The sequence below is a fragment of the Cherax quadricarinatus genome, chromosome 84 (assembly GCF_038502225.1).
Source record: "Cherax quadricarinatus isolate ZL_2023a chromosome 84, ASM3850222v1, whole genome shotgun sequence".
Taxonomy (NCBI): domain Eukaryota; kingdom Metazoa; phylum Arthropoda; class Malacostraca; order Decapoda; family Parastacidae; genus Cherax; species Cherax quadricarinatus.
In genome coordinates, this window is record NC_091375.1 from 16,674,788 (window position 1) to 16,701,173 (window position 26,386).

The 26,386-nt window shown below is 43.4% G+C and overlaps 1 protein-coding gene across 1 annotated transcript in view; it reads right to left on the reverse strand.

The window, feature by feature from the left end:
• LOC138855197 (uncharacterized) overlaps positions 1–26,386 on the reverse strand; it is a 78,980-nt gene that overhangs the window by 17,498 nt on the left and 35,096 nt on the right. The window contains exon 2 of the mRNA XM_070103232.1: positions 5,084–5,214. Coding sequence (XP_069959333.1) covers positions 5,084–5,214 — 131 coding nt within the window. The remainder of the gene's footprint in view (positions 1–5,083; positions 5,215–26,386) is intronic.

Genomic DNA, 26,386 nt, shown 5'->3' on the forward strand with positions numbered 1-26,386 from the left:
AGCCACAGATTATCCACATGTTGGGATTACTGTCACTATCAGCCTACGCCAGACCAAACTGGTAGCCGCCAGAGCAATGAAACCTATGGGAGAGGTCCTAGGTGATACCCCATCTCAACAGTGGTACCGAGTAGCGACTCAGAAGCTGGTCCAGAGCGCAGTGTACCACCATCCATTGGCTTCCTTTGGGCTTTCCCACAGCCAAGATGATGGTAGACAAGGCTGAGGAGGAGATGTGCCAGCACTGCCAGCACGTTGTCCAGCGCCCCCTAACACACTATCTTCTGGAGTGCCAAGCTACTGAGACACTCCGTAGGCAACTAACACTGATGTCCCCTCCCGAAGAAGACCCAGAGAGGACTGCGGCTACACTAGTGTACCATGGAGTCAACGAACCAGACAAACTGTTGCCCGTGATAATGACATATCCTCCTCCTCGCTAGTGTCCACTGTTAGAAGTACATGCGTCGTTGTCGCTTATGAGATGCACCAGATGAACTGACCAGAACAGTGCTTGAGCAGCATACGCTGCAACATTGCAGTACCCTTTTTCCTTCGGGAGCCAGAGATGGGTCATCGCAAGATTAAGATCTGTGCCAGGACTCCGGTCTTGAACATTATACGTACGTCTGTGCTCCAGAATCTCCACAGCCACGGTGCTCTTCACACCAACTCCAAGGCTGAGGGACCGATTACCTCATCTTTTGTATATAGTTCTACTGTCTTCAAGTTATGTCCTAGAATCTGTATTGATAAAGCCACTGGATGGCGAAACGTCTACAATAAAGATACCCGGATGTTGCACACGTGTCTAATTTTCATCTTGTCTGTACCGTATACCATTCATGTACTACTTTGTTAATGCCCATCATCCACTTATACATATCGATATCTCCTCTCATTCTACGTCTCTCTAGAGAGCGAAAATTCAAGGCTCTGTCTTCATACGGGAGATTCTTTATACAGTGAATCATTTTAGTCATTCTTCTCTGTGTATGTATGTATAATGTTCGCCAAGACCGTAGTCCTGGCACGGGTCTCAATCTTGCGATGACCCGTCTCTGGCTCCCGAGGGAGAAAGGTTTCTACAATGATGCGACATATGCTGTTCAAGCACTCTTCTGGTCAGTTCAACTGGTGCATCTCATAAGCGACAACACCGTATGTACGCCTAACTGTGGACACTAGCGAGGAGGAGGATATGTCGTTATCACAGGTAACAGCTTGTCTGGTTCGTTGACTCCATGGTACACTAGTGTGGCCGCAGTCATCTCTGGGTCCTCTTCGGGAGGGAATATCACTCCTAGTTGCCTGCGGAGCGTCTCAGTAACTTCGCACTCCAGAAGATAGTGTGTTAGGGGCCGCTGGACAACGTGCTGACAGTATTGGCACATCTCCTCCTCAGCCTTGTCTACCATCATCTTGGCTGTGGGAAAGCCCAAACGAAGCCGATGGATGGCGGTACACTGCGCTCTGGACCAGCTTCTATCATATGGAGGGGGTTCTCCCTGAGTCGCTTCTCGGTACCACTGTTGAGATGGGGTATCACCTAAGACCTCCCCCATAAGTTTCATGGCTCTGGCAGCCACCAGTTTGGTCTGTCGTAGGCTGATTGGGACAGTAATCCCAACATGTGGATAGTCTGTTGCTGCCTTGGCTGCATCATCTGCCGCCTCATTTCCCCGGATGTCAGCATGGCTGGGGATCCAGTTCAATGTCGATCTGTTACCCTGAACTTCTAAGGCTGTCATTATGCTCAGGATCGATGTGATGAGGTGAACATTGTCCTGTGGTTGAGGATGGGAGAGGGCATTGATTGCAGACGTGGAATCAACATGTATGACAGGTCGGGGTCGATGTCGTAGGGCATGTGACAATGCCTGCTGAATCGCCACCAACTCAGCTTGAATGATCGTGCAGTGGTCAGGGAGTCGCCAGCCTTGTGTGTGACCATTGTGGTACAGTCCAGCTGCTGCTCTCTTCCTGTCAGGGTCGACAAAACCATCTGTGAAATACACTGCACATGTGCCTCCCTCTGCCAGTGCCATGCTTGTCTCAGCATGATTGCTGAGAGTGTCTTGACTGCAGAGACGCTTAGAGATGGGTAGCTGCATGATGCAAACATCGGCTGGATCTGGGCGCCAGGGAGGTGGTGGATGGTACCCAGCAACAGGAAGGTCACAACTCTTCTCAAGGAGTAGTTGTATAGGCAGCAGCTTCCGCCCAGCAGCACAAAACGAACGAATCCAGTAGTCCGTGAAGAGTGTGGGATCTTGTGACATGGTTGTCAATATCCGTCTCCTTAGTGGGGTACCTTGCTGCCTGTGCAGAATCGTGGCCACTTTGCAGGCGTTTATGTATCTTACTCTGTCAGCCAAGGAAGGAAGCCGGGCCTCAGATCTGAGACATACTGTGTTGGTCCAGATGGGGGCCCCAAGCATAGTTCTTATCGCCTGATTTTGTACGACCTCCACTCTTTGCCTGCTCTGCGGGAAGAGATGAGCTAAAGCCGGTGCACCGTAGTCAATGAGCGAGCGTATAGCTTGTATATAGTACAAGCGAAGTACATCTTTGCTTGCCCCTGCACGGTGCCTCGTCATGGCTCTCATGGCGTTGACTCTGAGTAGAGCACGTGACCTGACATACTCGGCCTGTTTCTGAAAGGTCAGCTTTTTATCAATGTAGATTCCCAAGTACAGGTAGGAGCCTGTCCACTCAAGTTCTATATCCTGAATACGTAATCTATTCACAGGATCTGGTCCCTTGAACATCATTGTAAGAGATTTCTCGGCGGAGATCTTGAGGCCTAGTTCCTTGCAAGACTGCGTAATTAGGTCCAAAGCATTCTGAGCCTGTCGTTCTAAATTGCCTTTCCCATTCACTACGAGTGCAAGATCATCAGCATAGCTGAGGAGCTGTGTACCACTATGAAAGGGAAGGCTCACAAGTTCCTGCATAAGGATGTTAAACAGGGTAGGACTGAGCACACCTCCTTGTGGTGTACCGTTTTCCAGGGATTTAAAGGAAGAGTAGTGTCCCTGAAAGCTGACACAGGCCTGCCTGCCCCTAAGGTAGGACTCTATCCAGGCCAGGAGGCGTCCTTTGATTCCCTTCCGAGCTAGTATTGCCAGAATTGCTGTGGGGCTGGCTAGCTCAAATGCCTTTTCAAGGTCGAGGTAGACGACAATACTAGGTTTTTTGTTACTGTCAGCAATCTGGCTTAGTATGTTCCCAATGAATTTATATCCATCCTGTAGTAAGGAGACCAAAACTGAGCGGCATAATCCAAGTGATGTCTCACTAGTGATGTATAGAGCTGTAAAATAACTTTTGGACTTCTGTTACTTATGCTTCTTGAAATAAATCCTAGTAATCTTTTAGCCTTATTGCGTACACTTAGGCACTGCTGTCTTGGCTTTAGATTTCTGCTTAGTAGTAGTAGTAGTAGTAGTAATAGTAGTAGTAGTATAGTAATAGTAGTATAGTAGTAGTATAGTAATAGTAGTATAGTAGTAGTAGTAGTAGTAGTAGTAGCAGTAGCAGCAGCAACAGCAGTAATAGTAGTAGAAGCAGTAGTAGTGGTAGTGGGTGGTGGCAGTAGTAGTAGTGATGGTGGTAGTACTAGTAGCAGTAGTGGTGGTAGTAGTAGTAGAAATGATGGAAGCAGTGGTGGAAGCGGTAGTAACAGTAGTAGATACAGCAGTGCAACAGTAGTAGAGATGGCTAAATGAAGGCAGTAGTGGTAGTGAAAAAACTGGACAGAGGGTGGAAACTTAGCAAAGGTATAGTAGGAACAGAAGTAATGGTGGAGGTAGTCTGAGAAGTAAACAAGAGAAACACTGCAGAAGAGCTAACGACACACGAGGGTAAGACCAAATCCTAATGGAACAAAACCCCTTAGGTCAGAATTCACTTTGGAAGAAGACAGATCAGGTCAAGTCGCGAGTGCTCTGAAGTTTGGAGCATTTCACAATGTAATGAGAAAGTTAACAACAGAAGCAAAGCCAGGACTAACACTATTATTAGAAAAGTTGTGTATAAGAGATGCTTCAACAAGACGGTGTCTGTGAAGGCTGGAAGGGTAAACAGTCCTGGAAGAGGAGTGGCTAATAATATGACCTTGATCTCTAACATGACAGGAAGGAGAATTTTTACTGTCAGTAATGCTAACACTGTGTTCTATAACTCTGTCAGAAGGAGAATGACCAGTTTTTTCAAAGTGCTGGATAGGACAAGAGGAGCAGAAAACACTTTAGAATAAGGTACGATAAATGGTTTTGAAAACTGATTACCACAAACTACTCCTCTCCTTACACCTTTCTGCTTTGTATTGGACTGATGAAGTCACTGTGTGGCGAAACATTTCCTTAATAAAAATTCCCATATGTTGCCCAAGTGTCAGTCTTCATCTCTGACAATATGTACAAAGAACATAACCTAGGGTACTGGTATGTCTTGTTGTATGTACCAGTACCACCAGTCCAGACTGTGGTATTAATACCACTGCCAGTACTTAATTCCAGCCCAGGCAATCAGGCAAATCACTCAATGAGAAAATCAGACAACTCAATGATAGAGAGACAACTAACTCAATGAGAGGCAATCAGACAATTCAATGAGGCAGTCAACAATAAAGAGGCAATCAGAACCAAATGAGGCAATCAGTCAATGAAGAGGCAATCAGAACACTCACGTATACTCAAGAAATCTTTATATATTTTATACAAATAACTGTAAACAAAATATATTACTGAATACTGCAGAGAATTAATATACACTGACTTAAATCAGTGTGTACCTGTGATGTATTGAGTTAAAGCTCACCTTAGCACAGGAGTGTGATGTGAGGCAGGTGGAGGCGAGACAGAGAACGAGGCACAGCAGTTGAGGCAGCAACATGAGGCAGAACTTACCATTGCACAGCAGGAGGGTGAGGCGAGGTAGAGGGTGAGGCGAGGTAGAGAGCGAGGCACAGCAGTAGACGTAGAACTTACCATTGAACAGGAGGGTAAGGCGAGGCAGATGGAGGCGAGGTAGTGAGCGAGGCACAGCAGTTGAGGCAGCAACATGAGATAGAACTTACCATTGCACAGCAGGAGGGTGAGATGAGGCAGGTGGAGGCGAGGCAGAGAGCGAGGTACAGCAGTAGAGGCAGCAACATAAGGCAGGTGCCGCTGCTGCCTCCAGAGTGTATAGCCGCTGGTGTCTCTCCTCCTGCAAGAGATCAAGGCCTCATCAGTCTCTCGCGAATCCGGATTATATATATCTCATTAATCCGGATAACGCATTGAGGGTGAATCTGGATAATGAGCTCATCGTTAATCAAGATTATAAACTAGGGAGATATTAATAAAGTACTGAGGGTGTCGAACCAGGTAAGAACCAGGAATAATGGATTTAAGTTGGATAAATTTAGATTTAGAAATGACAGGTAAGTACTGGTTTTCTAACAGAGTTGTAGATGCGTTGAACAGTCTTCCCAGTGGGGTGATAGAGGCTAGGACCTTGGGTAGCTTTAAAGGAATTTACGTATAGGACTATGTATGTCAGCGATTATCCAACAAGATTTATGCATCTCTCAGCGTGTGCGTGTGTGCGTGTGTGTGTGTGTGTGCGTGTGTGTGTGTGTGTGTGTACTCACCTAATTGTATTCACCTAATTGTGGTTGCAGGGGTCGAGACTCAGCTCCTGGCCCCGCCTCTTCACTGATCGCTACTGGGTCCTCTCCCTCTCTGCTTCCTGAGCTTTGTCATACCTCTTCTTAAAACTATGTATGGTTCCTGCCTCCACTACTTCACTTGCTAGGCTATTCCACTTCCTGACGACTCTATGACTGAAGAAATACTTCCTCACGTCCCTGTGACTCGTCTGAGTCTTCAGCTTCCAGTTGTGACCCCTTGTTTCTGTGTCCCCTCTCTGGAACATCCTATCTCTGTCCACCTTGTCTATTCCCCACAGTATCTTGTATGTCGTTATCGTGTCTCCCCTGACCCTTCTGTCCTCCAGCGTCGTCAGTCCGATTTCCCTCAACCTTTCCTGGTACGACATTCCCCTGAGCTCTGGGGCTAGCCTTGTTGCAAACCTTTGTACTTTCTCTAACTTCTTGACGTGCTTGACCAGGTGTGGGTTCCAGACTGGTGCTGCATACTCCAGTATGGGCCTAACATACACAGTGTACAGTGTCTTGAACGATTCCTTATTAAGGTATCGGAACGCTATTCTCAGGTTTGCCAGGCGCCCATATACTGCAGCAGTTATTTGGTTGATGTGTGCCTTCGGTGATGTGCTCGGTGTTATGGTCACCCCAAGGTCTTTCTCCCTGAGTGAGGTCTGTAGTCTTTGTCCACCTAGCCTATACTCTGTCTGCTGTCTTCTTTGCCCCTCCCCAATCTTCATGACTTTGCATTTGGCAGGGTTGAATTCGAGAAGCCAGTTTCTGGACCACATGTCCAGCCTGTCCAGGTCTCTTTGCAGTCCTGCCTCATCCTCATCCGATTTAATTCTTCTCATCAGCTTCACATCATCTGCGAATAGGGACACTTCAGAGTCTATCCCTTCCATCATGTCGTTCGCATATGTCAAAAATAGCACTGGTCCTAGAACTGACCCCTGTGGGACCCCGCTCGTCAAAGGCGCCCACTGTGATACCTCTTCACGTACCATGACTCGTTGTTGCCTTCCTGTCAGGTATTCCCTGATCCATTGCAGTGCTCTCCCTGTTATATGCGCCTGATCCTCCAGCTTCTGCACTAATCTCTTGTGAGGAACTGTGTCAAAGGCCTTCCTGCAGTCTAGGAAAATGCAATCAACCCACCCCTCTCTCTCGTGTCTTACTTCTGTTACCTTGTCATAAAACTCTAGAAGGTTTGTGACACATGATTTGCCTTTCATGAACCCATGCTGGTTTTCATTTATAATCTTGTTCCGTTCCAGGTGTTCCACCACTCTCCTCCTGATAATCTTCTCCATGACTTTGCACACAATACATGTCAGAGACACAGGTCTGTAGTTTAGTGCCTCGTTTCTGTTTCCTTTCTTAAATATGGGGACTACATTTGCTGTTTTCCATTTCTCGGGTAGTTGCCCAGTTTCAAGGGATGTGTTGAAGATTGTGGTTAGGGACACGCACAGCATCTCTGCTCCTTCTCTAAGGACCCACCAGATGTTGTTGTCCTGTCCCATCGCCTTTGAGGTGTCAAGGTCACTTAGCAGCTTCTGCACCTCCTCCTCGGTTGTTCGTAGGTCATCCAACACTTGTTGGTATATTCCCTCTTGATGTTCCCTTCTGTGCTGTCTTCCCAGAGCCCTTCCTGTCTCTACTGTAAAAACTTCCTTAAATCTTCTGTTTAGCTCCTCATATACCTCCTGATCATTTCTTGAGAGTTCTCCACCTTCTGTCCTCAGTCTGATCACCTGGTCTTTGACTGTTGACTTCCTCCTGATGTGGCTATACAACAGTTTCAGGTCAGTCTTGATTTTCAATGCTATGTTATTTTCATACTGTCACTGGCCCTCCCTCCTTACCTGTGCATACTCGTTCCTGGCTCTGCGACTAATCTCCCTATTTTCATGTGTTCTCTGCCTTCTGTACTTTTTCCATTCTCTATTGCACTTTGTTTTTGCCTCCTTAAACCGTCGGGTAAACCAGGGGCTCGTTCTGGTCTTCCCATTGTTTCTGTTGCCCCTGGGAATAAACCTTTCCACTGCCTCCTTGCATTTTGTTGTTACATATTCCATCATTTCATTTACCGGCTTTCCTACCAGTTCTCTGTCCCACGGAACCTCCTGCAGGAAGTTTCTCTACCCTATGTAGTCCTCTCTTTGATAGTCTGGCTTTTCCCATTCAACTCCTGTTACTCTCTCCACTTGCAACTCTACTATGTATTCAAAGCACAGAACCACGTGGTCACTAGCTCCTAGGGGACTCTCATATGTGATGTCCTCAATGTCTGAACTGCCCAGGGCGAACACAAGGTCCAATCTTGCTGGTTCATCTTCCCCTCTCACTCTGGTAGTGTCCTTAACATGTTGGTGCATGAGGTTTTCCAGTACCACATCCAACATCTTGGATGTGGTACAGTGAAACTTCAAGAATATTAACCAACACCTAGGGAACTTATTAACACCTAGCGGACATATTAACACCTAGCGAACATATTAACCAACACCTAGCGAACATATTAACCAACACCTAGCGAACATATTAACCAACACCTAGCGAACATATTAACCAACACCTAGCGAACATATTAACCAACACCTAGCGAATATATTAACCAACACCTAGCGAACATATTAACCAACACCTAGCGAACATCAATCACGCACACGCAAAACACTCTGGTGACTTCCTCAACCACATTATTACCATCAGAAACAAGAAGCTTCAGCCTAAAAGTAACACCCCAGTTCATTAAAGTATCCACAGCAGAAGCCTTCGATCTCAGGCGCTAGAATTATAATGACTTCCCTGACCCCTCTGTTCCAACCCGCTTAATTCTTCATCTCTTTTTAAACTGTGTTAGTTTAAACATTTTTTTTTTAATTCTTTCTCTCGACAGACTTTCAGCCTACTTGTGGGTTCACAAGCGCAACCTATGCATGGAGAATCTTCAAGCCGAAAGGTTTTTCTCAATTATACCCTCCTTGTACAGGAATGGCATACAATACCGACAAGATGAAATTGAGACACATGTGCAACATCTGGGTATCTTTATTGTAGACGTTTCGCCATCCAGTGGCTTTATCAATACAAATTCCAGGACATAATTTGAAGACAGGAGAACTATGTACAGAAGATGAGGTAATCAGTCCCTCAACCTAACAGTAGGTGCGAAGAGCACCGTAGTCGTGATTCTGAAGCAGAAGCAAGGCGCCTGACGCTTATATAGTAACGTCAGGTGGAAATGGGACGGGTAGCAGACGAGGACATAGTCACTGGTAGGCGGGATTCCCCAGTGGAAGTAGGTCCTACCCAAAGAGATGGGTTAGTTGTAGTAGTCGTGAAGGTTATGTACATGTCCTTAGAATCAAGATTCCATGATGTTGCAACATCATGGAATCTTGATTCTGAGGACATGTACATAACCTTCACGACTACTACAACTAACCCATCTCTTTGGGTAGGACCTACTTCCACTGGGGAATCCCGCCTACCAGTGACTACGCCCTCGTCTGCTACCCGTCCCATTTCCACCTGACGTTACTATATAAGCGTCAGGCGCCTTGCTTCTGCTTCAGAATCTCCACGACTACTGTGCTCTTCGCACCTACTGTTAGGTTGAGGGACTGATTACCTCATCTTCTGTACATAGTTCTCCTGTCTTCAAGTTATGTCCTGGAATTTGTATTGATAAAGCCAATGGATGGCGAAACGTCTACAATAAAGATACCCAGATGTTGCACATGTATACCCTCCTTGTTCACCTGGCTCCTATATGTTGACAACATACTCACAGAAGGTACAATCTCTGTTCTCCAGCACAAGTTTAGCCAAGTCAAAGTTACTTTATCTCTCATAGATGATGATCTCTGCAAATCTAAACAAACTATTTTTCTAAGTTTGTAACGACCTGATAAAGGTCCTGGAGAGCGAAACGTTGCCACAGTAAAATGTCACATTAGTTACGCTTGTGTCCATTTAACATACAACTCACCAGTCAACTCGATCTTCACTGGTACTCTGCCCGCCACACCGAGGCTATACCTGGAGTATACCTGGAGAGAGTTACGGGGGTCAACGCCCCCGCGGCCCGGTCTGTGACCAGGCCTCGTGGTGGATCAAGGCCTGATCAACCAGGCTGTTACTATTGGCCGCACGCAAACCGACGTACGAACCACAGCCCTGCTTATCAGGTACTGACTTTATATGCCTGTCCAGTGCCTGCTTGAAGACAGCCAGGGGTCGATTTTTAATCCCCCTTATGTATGCTGGGAGGCAGTTAAACAGTCTTGGGCCCCTGACACTTGTGTTGTCTCTTATCGTGCTATACGTAGCATCTGCAGAAGTGAATTCCTTGAAGAAGAATGCTCTTAGATTAAATCTCTTCTCAATTTCACTATTCTTATCATTTCACCATAGATGGCAGACGCCGTGCACACAACTCTTCAGCTCGCCTACACGAGACACCGTTGAGGGACTGGTTACCTCAAACTCATCTGCCACCGCTCTTCTTTGTATAGGACTGAAGAAGCCAGTAGCTGACGAAACGTTTCCATAAAATAGATTCCAAAATGTTGCTCAAGTGTCTGATTTTTCAGCTCTGATTCAATTTACATTACCGACAGAAACTACGAAACATTCTACATCACCTGCATCGTCAGTGAACCAGTCTACAGTTGTAGACTGGTTCACTGTTAGTCTACAACTGCAATAACTGAGTCAGTCCATAACTTCCATGACATTCTGCAACATCTACAACAGCTGAGAATGTACAACATTCCCTACAACAACTTAGTGTCCGTCAGTCTACAGCGTGAACTATAACAGCTGTGAGATACTCTAGAAAATACTTGCAGCAATACTGAGTCAGTCTACATCCATTACAACGAGTCAGTGTATATCTCTACACTGGCAAAGTCAGTATTGCGCATGACCTACAACTGACTGAGACTACATCACCTGCTACAATTGAGTCAGTCTACATCACCTGTAACAGAGAGTCTACATCACCTGTAACAACTGAGTCTACATCACCTGTAACAGAGTCTACATCACCTGTAACAACTGAATCTACATCACCTGTAAAAACTGAATCTACATCACCTGTAACAACTGAGTCAGTCTACATCACCTACATCTGAACCAGTCTACATGACCTACATCTGAACCAGTCTACATGACCTACATCTGAACCAGTCTACATCACCTACATCTGAACCAGTCTACATGACCTACATCTGAACCAGTCTACATCACCTACATCTGAACCAGTCTACATGACCTACATCTGAACCAGTCTACATCACCTACATCTGAACCAGTCTACATCACCTACATCTGGGTCAGTCTACATCACCTACATGTGAACCAGTCTACATGACCTACATCTGAACCAGTCTACATCACCTACATCTGGGTCAGTCTACATCACCTACATGTGAACCAGTCTACATCACCTACACTGATATTAGCTGATTGTACGAGTATATCCTAAATAGTGGACTGGTTTCGGCTGGAGAGTAAACATATATTTGCATCGAGGGGGCGTGTGACATCAACATTACCAAAAGGCTTTTGTCTATTTCAATTACATTAATTGATCTTCTAGTTTATTCTCTCATAGTGAGTGCCATTGAGATTTAGATAATCAGTGATAGCCTTAAGTTGTTTCACTACAATCCCGCTGTTCTGAGGGTCGTGCGTAAGGAAGTTGATCAGTCGGGACTTGGTGTCCTGAGTAGTAATGACTTTCGTGGACTTTCAAAGAGCATCAAACGTTGATGCTCTGCAGATTTGGTTGTCAGGGAGACACTGTATCCATTAAGTACCATATGTGATCCCTCACTATTATGATTCTTTAGATACGTGACATGTGTGTCACCCTCTTGTTCACAGGTATTATCATTCAGCCATGGCTCAATCTCTCCAAGTGACACCAACTGAGCATTCGCTAGGTATCCAGGAGTGACAATAACTTTCGATTTGTGTCCCCCTAGTATATTTTAATTATTTTATTTTCAGTGAGCCTTTATTAGAAGATGAGGAAGGATGCTTATCCATTGCTCTCCCATCTCTTTGGCATCTTTGATGACACATATTCACATGAAAAGACGTGTTGGATTAACTACAGCATCTTATCCTCATCCTTTGAAGGCGTTTGTTGATCCACATTCTGTATATTGGACACCCGATATTTGAGACTAAATTTGACATCACACAGGAATTTGTCCTTCTGACTACATGTCGCAATCATGTCAGTGGCACTGGCACCATCACAGTTCACCACCTCCTCAGCAACCATGACAGCCGAGACTGAAAAAAAGATGTTTACTACCAGTGTAGGGAAATTGTGAATGGTCTCACAGTCTACTGGCTAGTAGGTCGTTGGTTTGTTCGGAGGATGTGGTGTGGACCCTTGTGAATACCTCCAGCGAATCACAGAAGGGAATATTGTAGGATAAAATATGCACCCATTTTGTCGAAGAGTTGTCTGTGAACCCTCTACCAACTGTCATACCTCATGTCTTCTGTAACCACATTCTCAGTAGTTTGATGAGAGAATTCTCACCTCAGAAATTAGCTATGCTGCTAATAGAGTATTCTCTCTCAGTGAATTTCTGGTATCCCTCAGAACTTATCCTCATATACACAGTAGCTACCAGCTTGAAACAGTGACATCATTTTCTGCACACTATTCAGAAGTAGCCGAGAATTTCCAGTTTGCTCGGAACGCAGGAACTGATGGATAACGTAGGCATATCTAACAAAATTGATTCTAGAGTTTAGCTGTTCGACTTTCACCAGTGAGCATACTAAGACAGCTGCAGATACCATTCCTGAGCTGCTGGATAACACTATCATGTTCAGTGTCAGTGGTAGCGAATTCACATGCCAGAAGTGCTTGATGTGGCTTACATAGATGTTCCATGTCAATTCCAGCCGTGCAGTCAGGGGGTGTTGATAAATTAGACACATGTGCAACTCTTGGGTATCTTTATTGAGGAAACGTTTCGCCACACAGTGGCTTCATCAGTCCATACAAAGGAGAATCTTGAAGAACAGGAGTAGAATGAGGTAATCAGTCCCTCAACCTTGAGTCGATGTGGTCAGTCCATCAATCTTGAATCTATTGAAGATTGATGGACCGACCACATCGACTCAAGGTTGAGGGACTGATTACCTTATTCTACTCCTGTTCAAGATTCTCCTGTGTATGGACTGATGAAGCCACTGTGTGGCGAAACGTTTCCTCAATAAAGATACCCAAGAGTTGCACATGTGTCTAATTTATCAACATGTCGGTTCTCTGAACCATTCATCTACAGTCAGGGGGTGTCCAACAGGAAGGATATTATGGTTGCGGATGATAACAGATACACTCATAGTACTCTGGCTTGGGCGTTTAACTGTGTCTGAGAAGTAGACAACCTACCATAAACTTTCCAACACTTTAGTTGTCATGACATAGCCGATAGAACCGACGAATATTTAACAAAAGCATGTGGAATCCTCATAGTTTTGTTGACCATGATATAAAATACCAACAAGTTGATAAGTAAGACAAGTGCAGCAGTTGGGTATTTTTATTGATGAAATGTTTCACCTACCAAGGTTGATGGACTGATTACACAACCTTCATTTCACTACTACACCTACTACCTCTGTATTTGACTGAAGAAGCCTACTGTGTAGGCGAAACGTTTCGACAATAAAGACACCCAGCTGTTGCACAGGCATCTTACTCACCTCCTAATCTTACTGACAGATGAGTCAGAACCGATGAAGATGCCGATAACCCAGCAACACTGATGTATACTGACTGATCTAGAGTTATTGGACAAGTTCCAGGACGATACTGATGAATCAACTTCTGTCCAAAACTTAGTGTTGTGAATTGTAATCCCATTTGCACGAACTCCCTCCATGATGGCCATTGGCTTGGCTACAGTCCTAGAGAGGAACTATATTGCCAAAAGGCATCAAGGGCTTGGAATAATTTAAGGTGGAATGGCTCTGGTTTATCATGAGGTAAGAAAGGCTCGATAAGCAGAGATACGAGTCCAAGTATAGCTGACTTTTTGTATTGTTCAATGTTTATGTGAGTGAATGTTGCTGCGGGCTGTCATGGAATGTCTCTGGTGCTATGAACCTGGACAATAATCACTAAGAGGAGCAAGATAAGCTATTCCTTCCGTTGAATGGAATACGTCAGGACCTGCTGAGAAACACACATTAAGTCGGCAATGTCAAAAAAGAAACGAATCTTTCCAGATCTTAGTCTGGTTCCTCTCCCTCGAGAACTGCACTAGAGAACCCCTGAACTTCTCTATAGTTATCTAAGAACGACAGTCCACGAACTGCGTATTTTATGTGGCTATAAAGGACTTTCGACAATTGAACTGGTGGCCTGCTGGCTAAAACTCTCGCTTCACACTTAGAGGATCCGGGTTCGATTCCCAGCGAGGGTAGAAACATTGGGTGTGTTTCCTTACACCGGTTGTCTATGTTCTCCATCAGTAAAATGAATACCTGGGTATTAGTGGACTGGTGTGGGTGGCATCCTGGGACAAAACTGACCTAATTTGCAGGAAATGCTCAGCATAACAAGCGGCTTTCTATATAGTAGTATGTCAGCTAGGACTGTATACCTTGTACAAGTACTAGCAAAAATAGATATTATATATTATAGGTTAGGTTAGGTAAGGTTCGTCAGGAAACAGGACAAATGTTTCCTGACGCGGGTCTTAGTCAGATGATGACCCGCCTTTGGAGCTTTTGGTCATCTGACCGAGGCCTTCCGCTGGCTTACTACCCCAAAAATTATGGTCATTTATAACCATTGTTATATATATATTATATGAATGAACTAGGTCGACAAGCTGACGTGATTCAGTAAATTACTACAGTAAATCGACGTTCAGTAGTTTTCAGTTTATCAACCTTAGATTTAATAATGGTCTATAGAGTCCAGAATCCTGATTAAATGTTTAAGAGATCCTGCATATCAGGATATTCTGAACAATAGTATTCATGGTACTGATTTCATAACGTAATATCGATGCTGCCACATCCATGGTAATGTCTTAATGACATGACGATGTGGCTTTAGTACCACTGACGCACTTCTTTCAAGTGTAATCTTCCACATCTTTTTAGTTACTCTAATATATATTAACAAGACACGGAACTGGTAGGGTTTGAACGCATGGCGAGTCCTAAAACTCGCAGGCCAGTGCGTTAACCACTTGGCTCGACGACCGAGCGGTTAACACACTCGCCAGGGGTTGGAATCGTATCACTACGAGTTATTCTAACAAGTTCAGGAAAATAGTAATGATATTCATCATTATCTAAATAGCCACAAAATTTTCACTGTCATCGTGTCTACAAGTGACGTAACGTGTCTACAAGTGACGTAACGTGTCTACAAGTGACGTAACTCTCAGTATAATCCTCATACATCGCGGCTAGAAAAGTCCAGCACACCGCCTATCATAGTTTAGCCGATGTGTCAGTTTAACCTCTCAACCCCATGTTTCAGTTTAACCTCTCAACCCCATGTGTCAGTTCAGCTTCTGAACCCCATGTTTCAGTTCAGCTTCTGAACCCCAGGTTCTGGTTCAGTTTCTGAACCCCAGGTTTCAGTTCAGCTTGTGAACCCCAGGTTTCAGTTCAGCTTCTGAACCCAAGGTTTCAGTTCAGCTTCTGAACCCAAGGTTTCAGTTCAGCTTCTGAACCCAAGGTTTCAGTTCAGCTTCTGAACCCAAGGTTTCAGTTCAGCTTCTGAACTCCACGTTTCAGTTCAGCTTCTTAACTCCACGTTTCAGTTCAGCTTCTGAACCCAAGGTTTCAGTTCAGCTTCTGAACCCAAGGTTTCAGTTCAGCTTCTGAGCCCCAGGTTTCAGTTCAGCTTCTGAGCCCCAGGTTTCAGTTCAGCTTCTGAGCCCCAGGTTTCAGTTCAGCTTCTGAGCCCCAGGTTTCAGTTCAGCTTCTGAACCCCAGGTTTCAGTTCAGCTTCTGAACCCCAGGTTTCAGTTCAGCTTCTGAACCCCAGGTTTCAGTTCAGCTTCTGAACCCCAGGTTTCAGTTCAGCTTCTGAACCCCAGGTTTCAGTTCAGCTTCTGAACCCCAGGTTTCAGTTCAGCTTCTGAACCCCAGGTTTCAGTTCAGCTTGTGAACCCCAGGTTTCAGTTCAGCTTGTGAACCCCAGGTTTCAGTTCAGCTTGTGAACCCCAGGTTTCAGTTCAGCTTCTGAGCCCCAGGTTTCAGTTCAGCTTCTGAGCCCCAGGTTTCAGTTCAGCTTCTGAGCCCCAGGTTTCAGTTCAGCTTCTGAGCCCCAGTTACCAGTTCAGCTTCAGAGCCCCAGGTACCAGTTCAGCTTCTAAACCCCAGGTTTCAGTTCAACTTCTGAACCCCAGGTTTCAGTTCAGCTTGTGAACCCCAGGTTTCAGTTCAGCTTGTGAACCCCAGGTTTCAGTTCAGCTTCTGAACCCCAGGTTTCAGTTCAGCTTCTGAACCCCAGGTTTCAGTTCAGCTTCTGAACCCCAGGTTTCAGTTCAGCTTCTGAACCCCAGGTTTCAGTTCAGCTTCTGAGCCCCAGGTTTCAGTTCAGCTTCTGAACCCCAGGTTTCAGTTCAGTTTCTGAACCCCAGGTTTCTTCTATTTCATCACCCTTTTTTCTTAGCGCATTGATAAAATAATCTAAAATTTCTGTTTTTAACTTTTACATTCAGTGTCGGAGTTTCAGAACACAACTTGGCAGCAGAGGTTTTAATGTGTCTCCTCTTCCTGTTTCCTCCTCCTGTCACTTGTTGAAGGTCTTGTACTGTTCTGTCACTGTTGTTGAAGGTCTTGTACAGTTCTGTCACTGTTGTTGAAGGTCTTGTACAGTTCTGTCACTGTTGTTGAAGGTCTTGTACAGTTCTGTCACTGTTGTTGAAGGTCTTGTACAGTTCTGTCACTGTTGTTGAAGGTCTTGTACAGTTCTGTCACTGTTGTTGAAGGTCTTGTACAGTTCTGTCACTGTTGTTGAAGGTCTTGTACAGTTCTGTCACTGTTGTTGAAGGTCTTGTACAGTTCTGTCACTGTTGTTGAAGGTCTTGTACAGTTCTGTCACTGTTGTTGAAGGTCTTGTACAGTTCTCTGTCACTGTTGTTGAAGGTCTTGTACAGTTCTGTCACTGTTGTTGAAGGTCATGTACTGTTGTCGCTGTTGAAGGTCTTGTACAGTTCTGTCACTGTTGTTGAAGGTCTTGTACAGTTCTGTCACTGTTGTTGAAGGTCTTGTACAGTTCTGTCACTGTTGTTGAAGGTCTTGTACAGTTCTGTCACTGTTGTTGAAGGTCTTGTACAGTTCTGTCACTGTTGTTGAAGGTCTTGTACTGTTGTCGCTGTTGTTGAAGGTCTTGTACAGTTCTGTCACTGTTGTTGAAGGTCTTGTACAGTTCTGTCACTGTTGTTGAAGGTCTTGTACTGTTGTCGCTGTTCTTGAAGGTCTTGTACAGTTCTGTCACTGTTGTTGAAGGTCTTGTACAGTTCTGTCACTGTTGTTGAAGGTCTTGTACAGTTCTGTCACTGTTGTTGAAGGTCTTGTACAGTTCTGTCACTGTTGTTGAAGGTCTTGTACAGTTCTGTCACTGTTGTTGAAGGTCTTGTACAGTTCTGTCACTGTTGTTGAAGGTCTTGTACAGTTCTGTCACTGTTGTTGAAGGTCTTGTACAGTTCTGTCACTGTTGTTGAAGGTCTTGTACAGTTCTGTCACTGTTGTTGGTCTTGTACAGTTCTGTCACTGTTGTTGAAGGTCTTGTACAGTTCTGTCACTGTTGTTGGTCTTGTACAGTTCTGTCACTGTTGTTGAAGGTCTTGTACAGTTCTGTCACTGTTGTTGAAGGTCTTGTACAGTTCTGTCACTGTTGTTGAAGGTCTTGTACAGTTCTGTCACTGTTGTTGGTCTTGTACAGTTCTGTCACTGTTGTTGAAGGTCTTGTACAGTTCTGTCACTGTTGTTGAAGGACTTGTACAGTTCTGTCACTGTTGTTGAAGGTCTTGTACAGTTCTGTCACTGTTGTTGAAGGTCTTGTACAGTTCTGTCACTGTTGTTGAAGGTCTTGTACAGTTCTGTCACTGTTGTTGAAGGTCTTGTACAGTTCTGTCACTGTTGTTGAAGGTCTTGTACAGTTCTGTCACTGTTGTTGAAGGTCTTGTACAGTTCTGTCACTGTTGTTGAAGGTCTTGTACAGTTCTGTCACTGTTGTTGAAGGTCTTGTACAGTTCTGTCACTGTTGTTGAAGGTCTTGTACAGTTCTGTCACTGTTGTTGAAGGTCTTGTACAGTTCTGTCACTGTTGTTGAAGGTCTTGTACAGTTCTGTCACTGTTGTTGAAGGTCTTGTACAGTTCTGTCACTGTTGTTGAAGGTCTTGTACTGTTCTGTCACTGTTGTTGAAGGTCTTGTACAGTTCTGTCACTGTTGTTGAAGGTCTTGTACTGTTGTCGCTGTTGTTGAAGGTCTTGTACAGTTCTGTCACTGTTGTTGAAGGTCTTGTACAGTTCTGTCACTGTTGTTGAAGGTCTTGTACAGTTCTGTCACTGTTGTTGAAGGTCTTGTACAGTTCTGTCACTGTTGTTGAAGGTCTTGTACAGTTCTGTCACTGTTGTTGAAGGTCTTGTACAGTTCTGTCACTGTTGTTGAAGGTCTTGTACAGTTCTGTCACTGTTGTTGAAGGTCTTGTACAGTTCTGTCACTGTTGTTGAAGGTCTTGTACAGTTCTGTCACTGTTGTTGAAGGTCTTGTACAGTTCTGTCACTGTTGTTGAAGGTCTTGTACAGTTCTGTCACTGTTGTTGAAGGTCTTGTACAGTTCTGTCACTGTTGTTGAAGGTCTTGTACAGTTCTGTCACTGTTGTTGAAGGTCTTGTACAGTTCTGTCACTGTTGTTGAAGGTCTTGTACAGTTCTGTCACTGTTGTTGAAGGTCTTGTACAGTTCTGTCACTGTTGTTGAAGGTCTTGTACAGTTCTGTCACTGTTGTTGAAGGTCTTGTACAGTTCTGTCACTGTTGTTGAAGGTCTTGTACAGTTCTGTCACTGTTGTTGAAGGTCTTGTACAGTTCTGTCACTGTTGTTGAAGGTCTTGTACAGTTCTGTCACTGTTGTTGAAGGTCTTGTACAGTTCTGTCACTGTTGTTGAAGGTCTTGTACAGTTCTGTCACTGTTGTTGAAGGTCTTGTACAGTTCTGTCACTGTTGTTGAAGGTCTTGTACAGTTCTGTCAGGTCTTGTACAGTTCTGTCACTGTTGTTGAAGATCTTGTACAGTTCTGTCACTGTTGTTGAAGGTCTTGTACAGTTCTGTCACTGTTGTTGAAGGTCTTGTACAGTTCTGTCACTGTTGTTGAAGGTCTTGTACAGTTCTGTCACTGTTGTTGGTCTTGTACAGTTCTGTCACTGTTGTCGAAGGTCTTGTACAGTTCTGTCACTGTTGTTGAAGGACTTGTACAGTTCTGTCACTGTTGTTGAAGGTCTTGTACAGTTCTGTCACTGTTGTTGAAGATCTTGTACAGTTCTGTCACTGTTGTTGAAGGTCTTGTACAGTTCTGTCACTGTTGTTGAAGGTCATGTACTGTTGTCACTGTTGTTGAAGGTCTTGTACTGTTGTCGCTGTTGTTGAAGGTCTTGTACAGTTCTGTCACTGTTGTTGAAGGTCTTGTACTGTTGTCGCTGTTGTTGAAGGTCTTGTACAGTTCTGTCACTGTTGTTGAAGGTCTTGTACAGTTCTGTCACTGTTGTTGAAGGTCTTGTACAGTTCTGTCACTGTTGTTGAAGGTCTTGTACTGTTGTCGCTGTTCTTGAAAGTCTTGTACAGTTCTGTCACTGTTGTTGAAGGTCTTGTACAGTTCTGTCACTGTTGTTGAAGGTCTTGTACAGTTCTGTCAGTTGTTGGTCTTGTACAGTTCTGTCACTGTTGTTGAAGGTCTTGTACAGTTCTGTCACTGTTGTTGAAGGTCTTGTACAGTTCTGTCACTGTTGTTGAAGGTCTTGTACAGTTCTGTCACTGTTGTTGAAGGTCTTGTACAGTTCTGTCACTGTTGTTGAAGGTCTTGTACAGTTCTGTCACTGTTGTTGAAGGTCTTGTACAGTTCTGTCACTCTTGTTGGTCTTGTACAGTTCTGTCACTGTTGTTGAAGGTCTTGTACAGTTCTGTCACTGTTGTTGAAGGTCTTGTACAGTTCTGTCACTGTTGTTGGTCTTGTACAGTTCTGTCACTGTTGTTGAAGGTCTTGTACAGTTCTGTCACTGTTGTTGAAGGACTTGTACAGTTCTGTCACTGTTGTTGAAGGTCTTGTACAGTTCTGTCACTGTTGTTGAAGGTCTTGTACAGTTCTGTCACTGTTGTTGAAGGTCTTGTACAGTTCTGTCACTGTTGTTGAAGGTCTTGTACAGTTCTGTCACTGTTGTTGAAGGTCTTGTACAGTTCTGTCACTGTTGTTGAAGGTCTTGTACAGTTCTGTCACTGTTGTTGAAGGTCTTGTACAGTTCTGTCACTGTTGTTGAAGGTCTTGTACAGTTCTGTAACTGTTGTTGAAGGTCTTGTACAGTTCTGTCACTGTTGTTGAAGGTCTTGTACTGTTGTCGCTGTTGTTGAAGGTCTTGTATAGTTCTGTCACTCTTGGTACGGGACTTGTATAGTTCTGTCACTCTTGGTACGGGACTTGTATAGTTCTGTCACTCTTGGTATGGGACTTGTATAGTTCTGTCACTCTTGGTAAAGGGACTTGTATAGTTCTGTCACTCTTGGTACGGGACTTGTATAGTTCTGTCACTCTTGGTACGGGACTTGTATAGTTATGTCACTCTTGGTACGGGACTTGTATAGTTCTGTCACTCTTGGTACGGGACTTGTATAGTTCTGTCACTCTTGGTACGGGACTTGTATAGTTCTGTCACTCTTGGTACGGGACTTGTATAGTTCTGTCACTCTTGGTACGGGACTTGTATAGTTCTGTCACTCTTGGTACGGGACTTGTATAGTTCTGTCACTCTTGGTACGGGACTTGTATAGTTCTGTCACTCTTGGTACGGGACTTGTATAGTTCTGTCACTCTTGGTACGGGACTTGTATAGTTCTGTCACTCTTGGTACGGGACTTGTATAGTTCTGTCACTCTTGGTACGGGACTTGTATAGTTCTGTCACTCTTGGTACGGGACTTGTATAGTTCTGTCACTCTTGGTATGGGACTTGTATAGTTGTTGGTTCAGGTCACACGTATCATCAGTGATCTACTTAGGTGTCTCGTATAATCGTAGGTTAGGTTAGGTTAGGTTAGGTTAGGTTAGGTTAGGTTAGGTTAGGTAAGATTTGTCAGGAAACAGGACAAATGTTTCCTGACGCGGGTCCTAGTCATATGATGACCCGCTACTATCTTTTGGTCATTTGACCGAGGCCTTCCACTGGCTTACCCCTCCACCCCTTTAAAAATTACAGTTATAATTATAACCATTTTGCTCTTGTACTTTCGTAGATTATATTTATGTACTTGTTTATATCATTTGATCATCCTTAAACCCTTATTACCCACTGTACCCCTGTACCACTGTACCACTGTACTTCAGTCCTGTATTTCCGTGGCAGATAATGCAGATATCATCCATTATAATTTAATCTAGAAAGGAAACACATTTGTTCCATTAAAATAAATCACTTTACGCCTACTCGTTATTTTCCAGTCACTCGGAAGATGTTATTTTATTAATTTGTCATACAATACCTGAAATGTTTTGTAGTGTAAATAAATTAAATCCTTGTGGTCGAAAACATACATTATTGCAACTGTTCGATAATTCATGCATTAAAACTTATGGATTTATCAACATTTCCGATACTGAAATGATGTCATGGAGGCCATTTTGAATTTCAGTTCTTTCCTGGTTATGGATTACTGAGTGAATCCAAGAATAATCAGGTTAGGATTTTTTCCGGTCAAACCTGATTTTCTTGAACTATGACCAACACTTCCAGGAAAAGTCTGCAATATGGCCAAGAAAACTGAGCAACCTTCCAGCAAATGCAATAATAAAAGTAGTAGTAACTGCAGTACTAGAAGTAGAAGTAACAGTAGTAGTAATAATAGTAGTAGTAGTAGTAGTAGTAGTAGTAGTAGTAGTAGTAGTAGTAGTAGTAGTAGTAGTAGTAGTAGTAGTAGTAGTACAGGGGTAGCAGTAATAATAATAGCAGTAGTAATAATAGCAGTAGTTATAATAGTAATAATAATAATAATACCAGTAATAATAATAATAGTAATAATAATAATAGTAATAATAATAGTAACAGTAGTAGTAGTAGCAATAGAAGAAACAGAATGTGGAATAAGAGGAAGGAAGAGAAGTACCGTGTGAAGACAATACTAGTCTCAACACCAGACATCAGTCACTAGCGTGTGAAGACAATACTAGTCTCAACACCAGACATCAGTCACTAGCGTGTGAAGACAATACTAGTCTCAACACCAGACATCAGTCACTAGCGTGTTAAGACAATACTAGTCTCAACACCAGACATCAGTCACTAGCGTGTGAAGACAATACTAGTCTCAACACCAGACATCAGTCACTAGCGTGTGAAAACAATACTAGTCTCAACACCAGACATCAGTCACTAGCGTGTGAAGACAATACTAGTCTCAACCCCAGACATCAGTCACTGGCGTGTGAAGACAATACTAGTCTCAACACCAGACATCAGTCACTAGCGTGTGAAGACAATACTAGTCTCAACACCAGACATTAGTCACTAGCGTGTGAAGACAATACTAGTCTCAACACCAGACATTAGTCACTAGCGTGTGAAGACAATACTAGTCTCAACACCAGACATCAGTCACTAGCGTGTTAAGACAATACTAGTCTCAACACCAGACATCAGTCACTAGCGTGTGAAGACAATACTAGTCTCAACACCAGACATCAGTCACTAGCGTGTGAAAACAATACTAGTCTCAACACCAGACATCAGTCACTAGCATGTGAAGACAATACTAGTCTCAACACCAGACATCAGTCACTAGCGTGTGAAGACAATACCAGTCTCAACACCAGACATCAGTCACTAGCGTGTGAAGACAATACTAGTCTCAACACCAGACATCAGTCACTAGCGTGTGAAGACAATACTAGTCTCAACACCAGACATCGGTCACTAGAGTGTGAAGACAATACTAGTCTCAACACCAGACATCAGTCACTAGCGTGTTAAGACAATACTAGTGTCAACACCAGACATCAGTCACTAGCGTGTTAAGACAATACTAGTCTCAACACCAGACATCAGTCACTAGCGTGTGAAGACAATACTAGTCTCAACACCAGACATCAGTCACTAGCGTGTGAAGACAATACTAGTCTCAACACCAGACATCAGTCACTAGCGTGTGAAGACAATACTAGTCTCAACACCAGACATCAGTCACTAGCGTGTTAAGACAATACTAGTCTCAACACCAGACATCAGTCACTAGCGTGTGAAGACAATACTAGTCTCAACACCAGACATCAGTCACTAGCGTGTGAAGACAATACTAGTCTCAACACCAGACATCGGTCACTAGCGTGTGAAGACAATACTAGTCTCAACACCAGACATCAGTCACTAGCGTGTGAAGACAATACTAGTCTCAACACCAGACATCAGTCACTAGCGTGTGAAGACAATACTAGTCTCAACACCAGACATCAGTCACTAGTCTGCCTCAAACTTAGAAAATCTATCAAGAATCAATAGTGTATTGTAAGGCCCTGCCTGCCACAGTGCCTGCCACCACGCCTGCCACAGTGCCTGCCACAATACCTGCCACCACGCTTGCCACCCTTCCTGCCACAATACCTGCCACCACGCCTGCCACAATACCTGCCACCACGCCTGCCACCCTGCCTGCCACAATACCTGCCACAATACCTGCCTGCCACCCTGCCTCCACAATATAATACTGGAAAAAGAAGTAGCATGTAATTTTTAGCTATCAAAATGTCAAACTTATTTTATTAACACAAATATATATCTACCCACTGCTCTCTCTCTCTCTCTCTCTCTCTCTCTCTCTGTCAGAAACTGCTAAATAACAACAATGTATAATAAACGATAAGCAAAGTTAAAACAAAAATAATAACGAAACGGATAACATAACAGAAAAGAACAAGACAAAAGCAGAACAAATGACAAATCAACTAATTGAGATTAGCTATCAAAAATTTATTGCATATCAGAAATTAAAATGGACTAGTTACCGGGCAGACGATCATAATTACAGTTGCAAAGAGAAAGCAAGAAAAAAAATCAGAAATGATGAACAGGACTTCTGAGAGAGGAACTTCACATGTAAGATTTTTTTGAGGTGTGTCAGGGCGAAAAACAGAGAAAAATATAGCATCGACTGGATCTCTAACTTGTAATGGTATAAAACGGGAAGCAGAACTATGACCTTGATGCTCAACAAGGCCTTCAGGTCTGTGTTCACGGCTGAACACGGTACTAACATGGATAAGCTGAATATTAACAAATTAAGTGGCACTGGTTAACACACCGGTCGTTGAGGTTTAGCACTCACTCGCCATGGGTTCAAACCCCACCCGTTCCCTGGTTTGAATCTGATGGAGTTATAAAATATTGTGGATATCAAATCTCTTACCCATTTACGAAATTTAAGAAAAAAGTGAGAGAAGAATGACCTGTACCATTACCTAGGCGTGTGACTAGTTAATGGTCCAAGTAGGACAGACACATCGTCATAAGAAACTATACCACGGGTGGAGCTAGAACCCGCGATCAGAGAGTCGCGGGTTCTAACCCCACCTGTGGTATGGTTTGTTTGCAATCGTGTCATTACGATTTCGTGAGTTCTAAGTTTTGTTATCCCATGTGCGGGTTATTTGTGTATTGTTCCACTTATGGTATTGTACCTTGTTATTTTTGTAAGCAGACTAGACTGTCCCATCAGCTATAAGTCTAAGTCAGGTAAACTGACGGAGACTATTATTAGGGATAGTCTACTGTAGTTCTATTGAGAACAATACTAGTAATCAAAGGAGGGCATCTAGGCTCATGGCATCACCTAGAAACAAACCATACCACGGGTGGGGTTAGAACCTGCGATCAGTCTCTCAAAACTCCAGACCGTCGTGTTAGCCACTGGACCAGCTAGCTTCAATAAGATTCATCCAACTAGGTGTATTTATACACCATAGGAAGGTTAGCATAGGCCACCACTGTGACCACAAATGCAAGTTTCACAGTGGTGGCCTATGCTAACCTTCCTATGGTGTATAAATATACCTAGTTGGATGAATCTTATTCTAGCAAGCTGGTCCAGTGGCTAACACGACGGTCTGGAGTTTTGAGACTGACAGCAGGTTCTAACCCCACCTGTGGTATGGTTTGTTTGCAATCGTGTCATTACGATTTCCCGAGTCACCAAGAAACAGGAAAAAAACAACTCTAAGTATACTCAGTCTTCCCTCTCATTCAAACCCGTAAGATAATGAATGATTAGAGATGGGATGATACCAAAATATTTGCAGATTCGGATAACGATACCCAATTTTCGGCCAATACCAATACTTTCCCTAATTTCTATATTTACAAAGTTATGTTCAGTGCGTAAGGGAATGCTTATTGCTCAGTAAATACTAATTAATCCAGGGAGATTAAATAATAAATCAGTTAATGTCTATGAAATAACATTGTCATTATACATTACAATGGCGCCTCGTCAGTCTTAAAAAATTAAAAATTTTTTTGATCAAATTTCTGAATTTGTCTCCGTATTTATTAACGTGATGATGATAATTAGAAATCAATTACGGAGATTAAAGTTCGAATAATTTCCAGTTATATTAAACATGAAATTATATTAACACTCATAATACTGTTAATATTAAGTTTAATAAGCGTTTTGAAAAAAAAAAAGTTTTTTGTAATAAATGGAAACTGAAAATCTAAAATTATAATTGAACTATAATATTAATAATCGAATTATAATAATCGAATTATAATAATCGAATTATAATAATCGAACTATACCTTTGGCATACCTTTGGCTAATCTTTTTAACATATCACTACAAACTGACATAGTGCCTGATAAGTGGAAAATCGCAAATGTAATACCTATTTACAAGGCAGGTGATAGGTCCTTAGCTTCCAACTATAGACCAATAAACCTTACCTCCATAGTGAGAAAATTTATGGAATCAATAATTGCCAAAGCAATTCGTAGCCATCTTGACAGGCACAGATTGATTAATGTATCTCAACACGGTTTTACAAAGGGGCGTTCCTGTCTTACGAATTTACAAACTTTATTCACTAAGGTGTTTGAGGAGGTAGATCATGGTAATGAATATGACATTGTGTATATGGACTTCAGTAAGGCTTTCGATAGAGTTCCACTTCAGAGGCTATTGAGAAAACTTAAGGCACACGGAATATGAAAATTTTTTGCCTGGGTAGAGGCATGGCTGACAAATAGGCAGCAGAGAGTTTGCATAAATGGGGAGAAATCAAAATGGGGGCACGTCACAAGCGGTGTTCCTCAGGGGTCAGTGTTGGGCCCGTTGTTGCTCACAATAAACGACATAGATGAGGGAATGAATAGCGACATAAGCAAATTTGCTGATGACACCAAAATAGGCCGTCCAATTCATTCTAATGAGGACACTAGAGCACTCCAGGATGATTTGA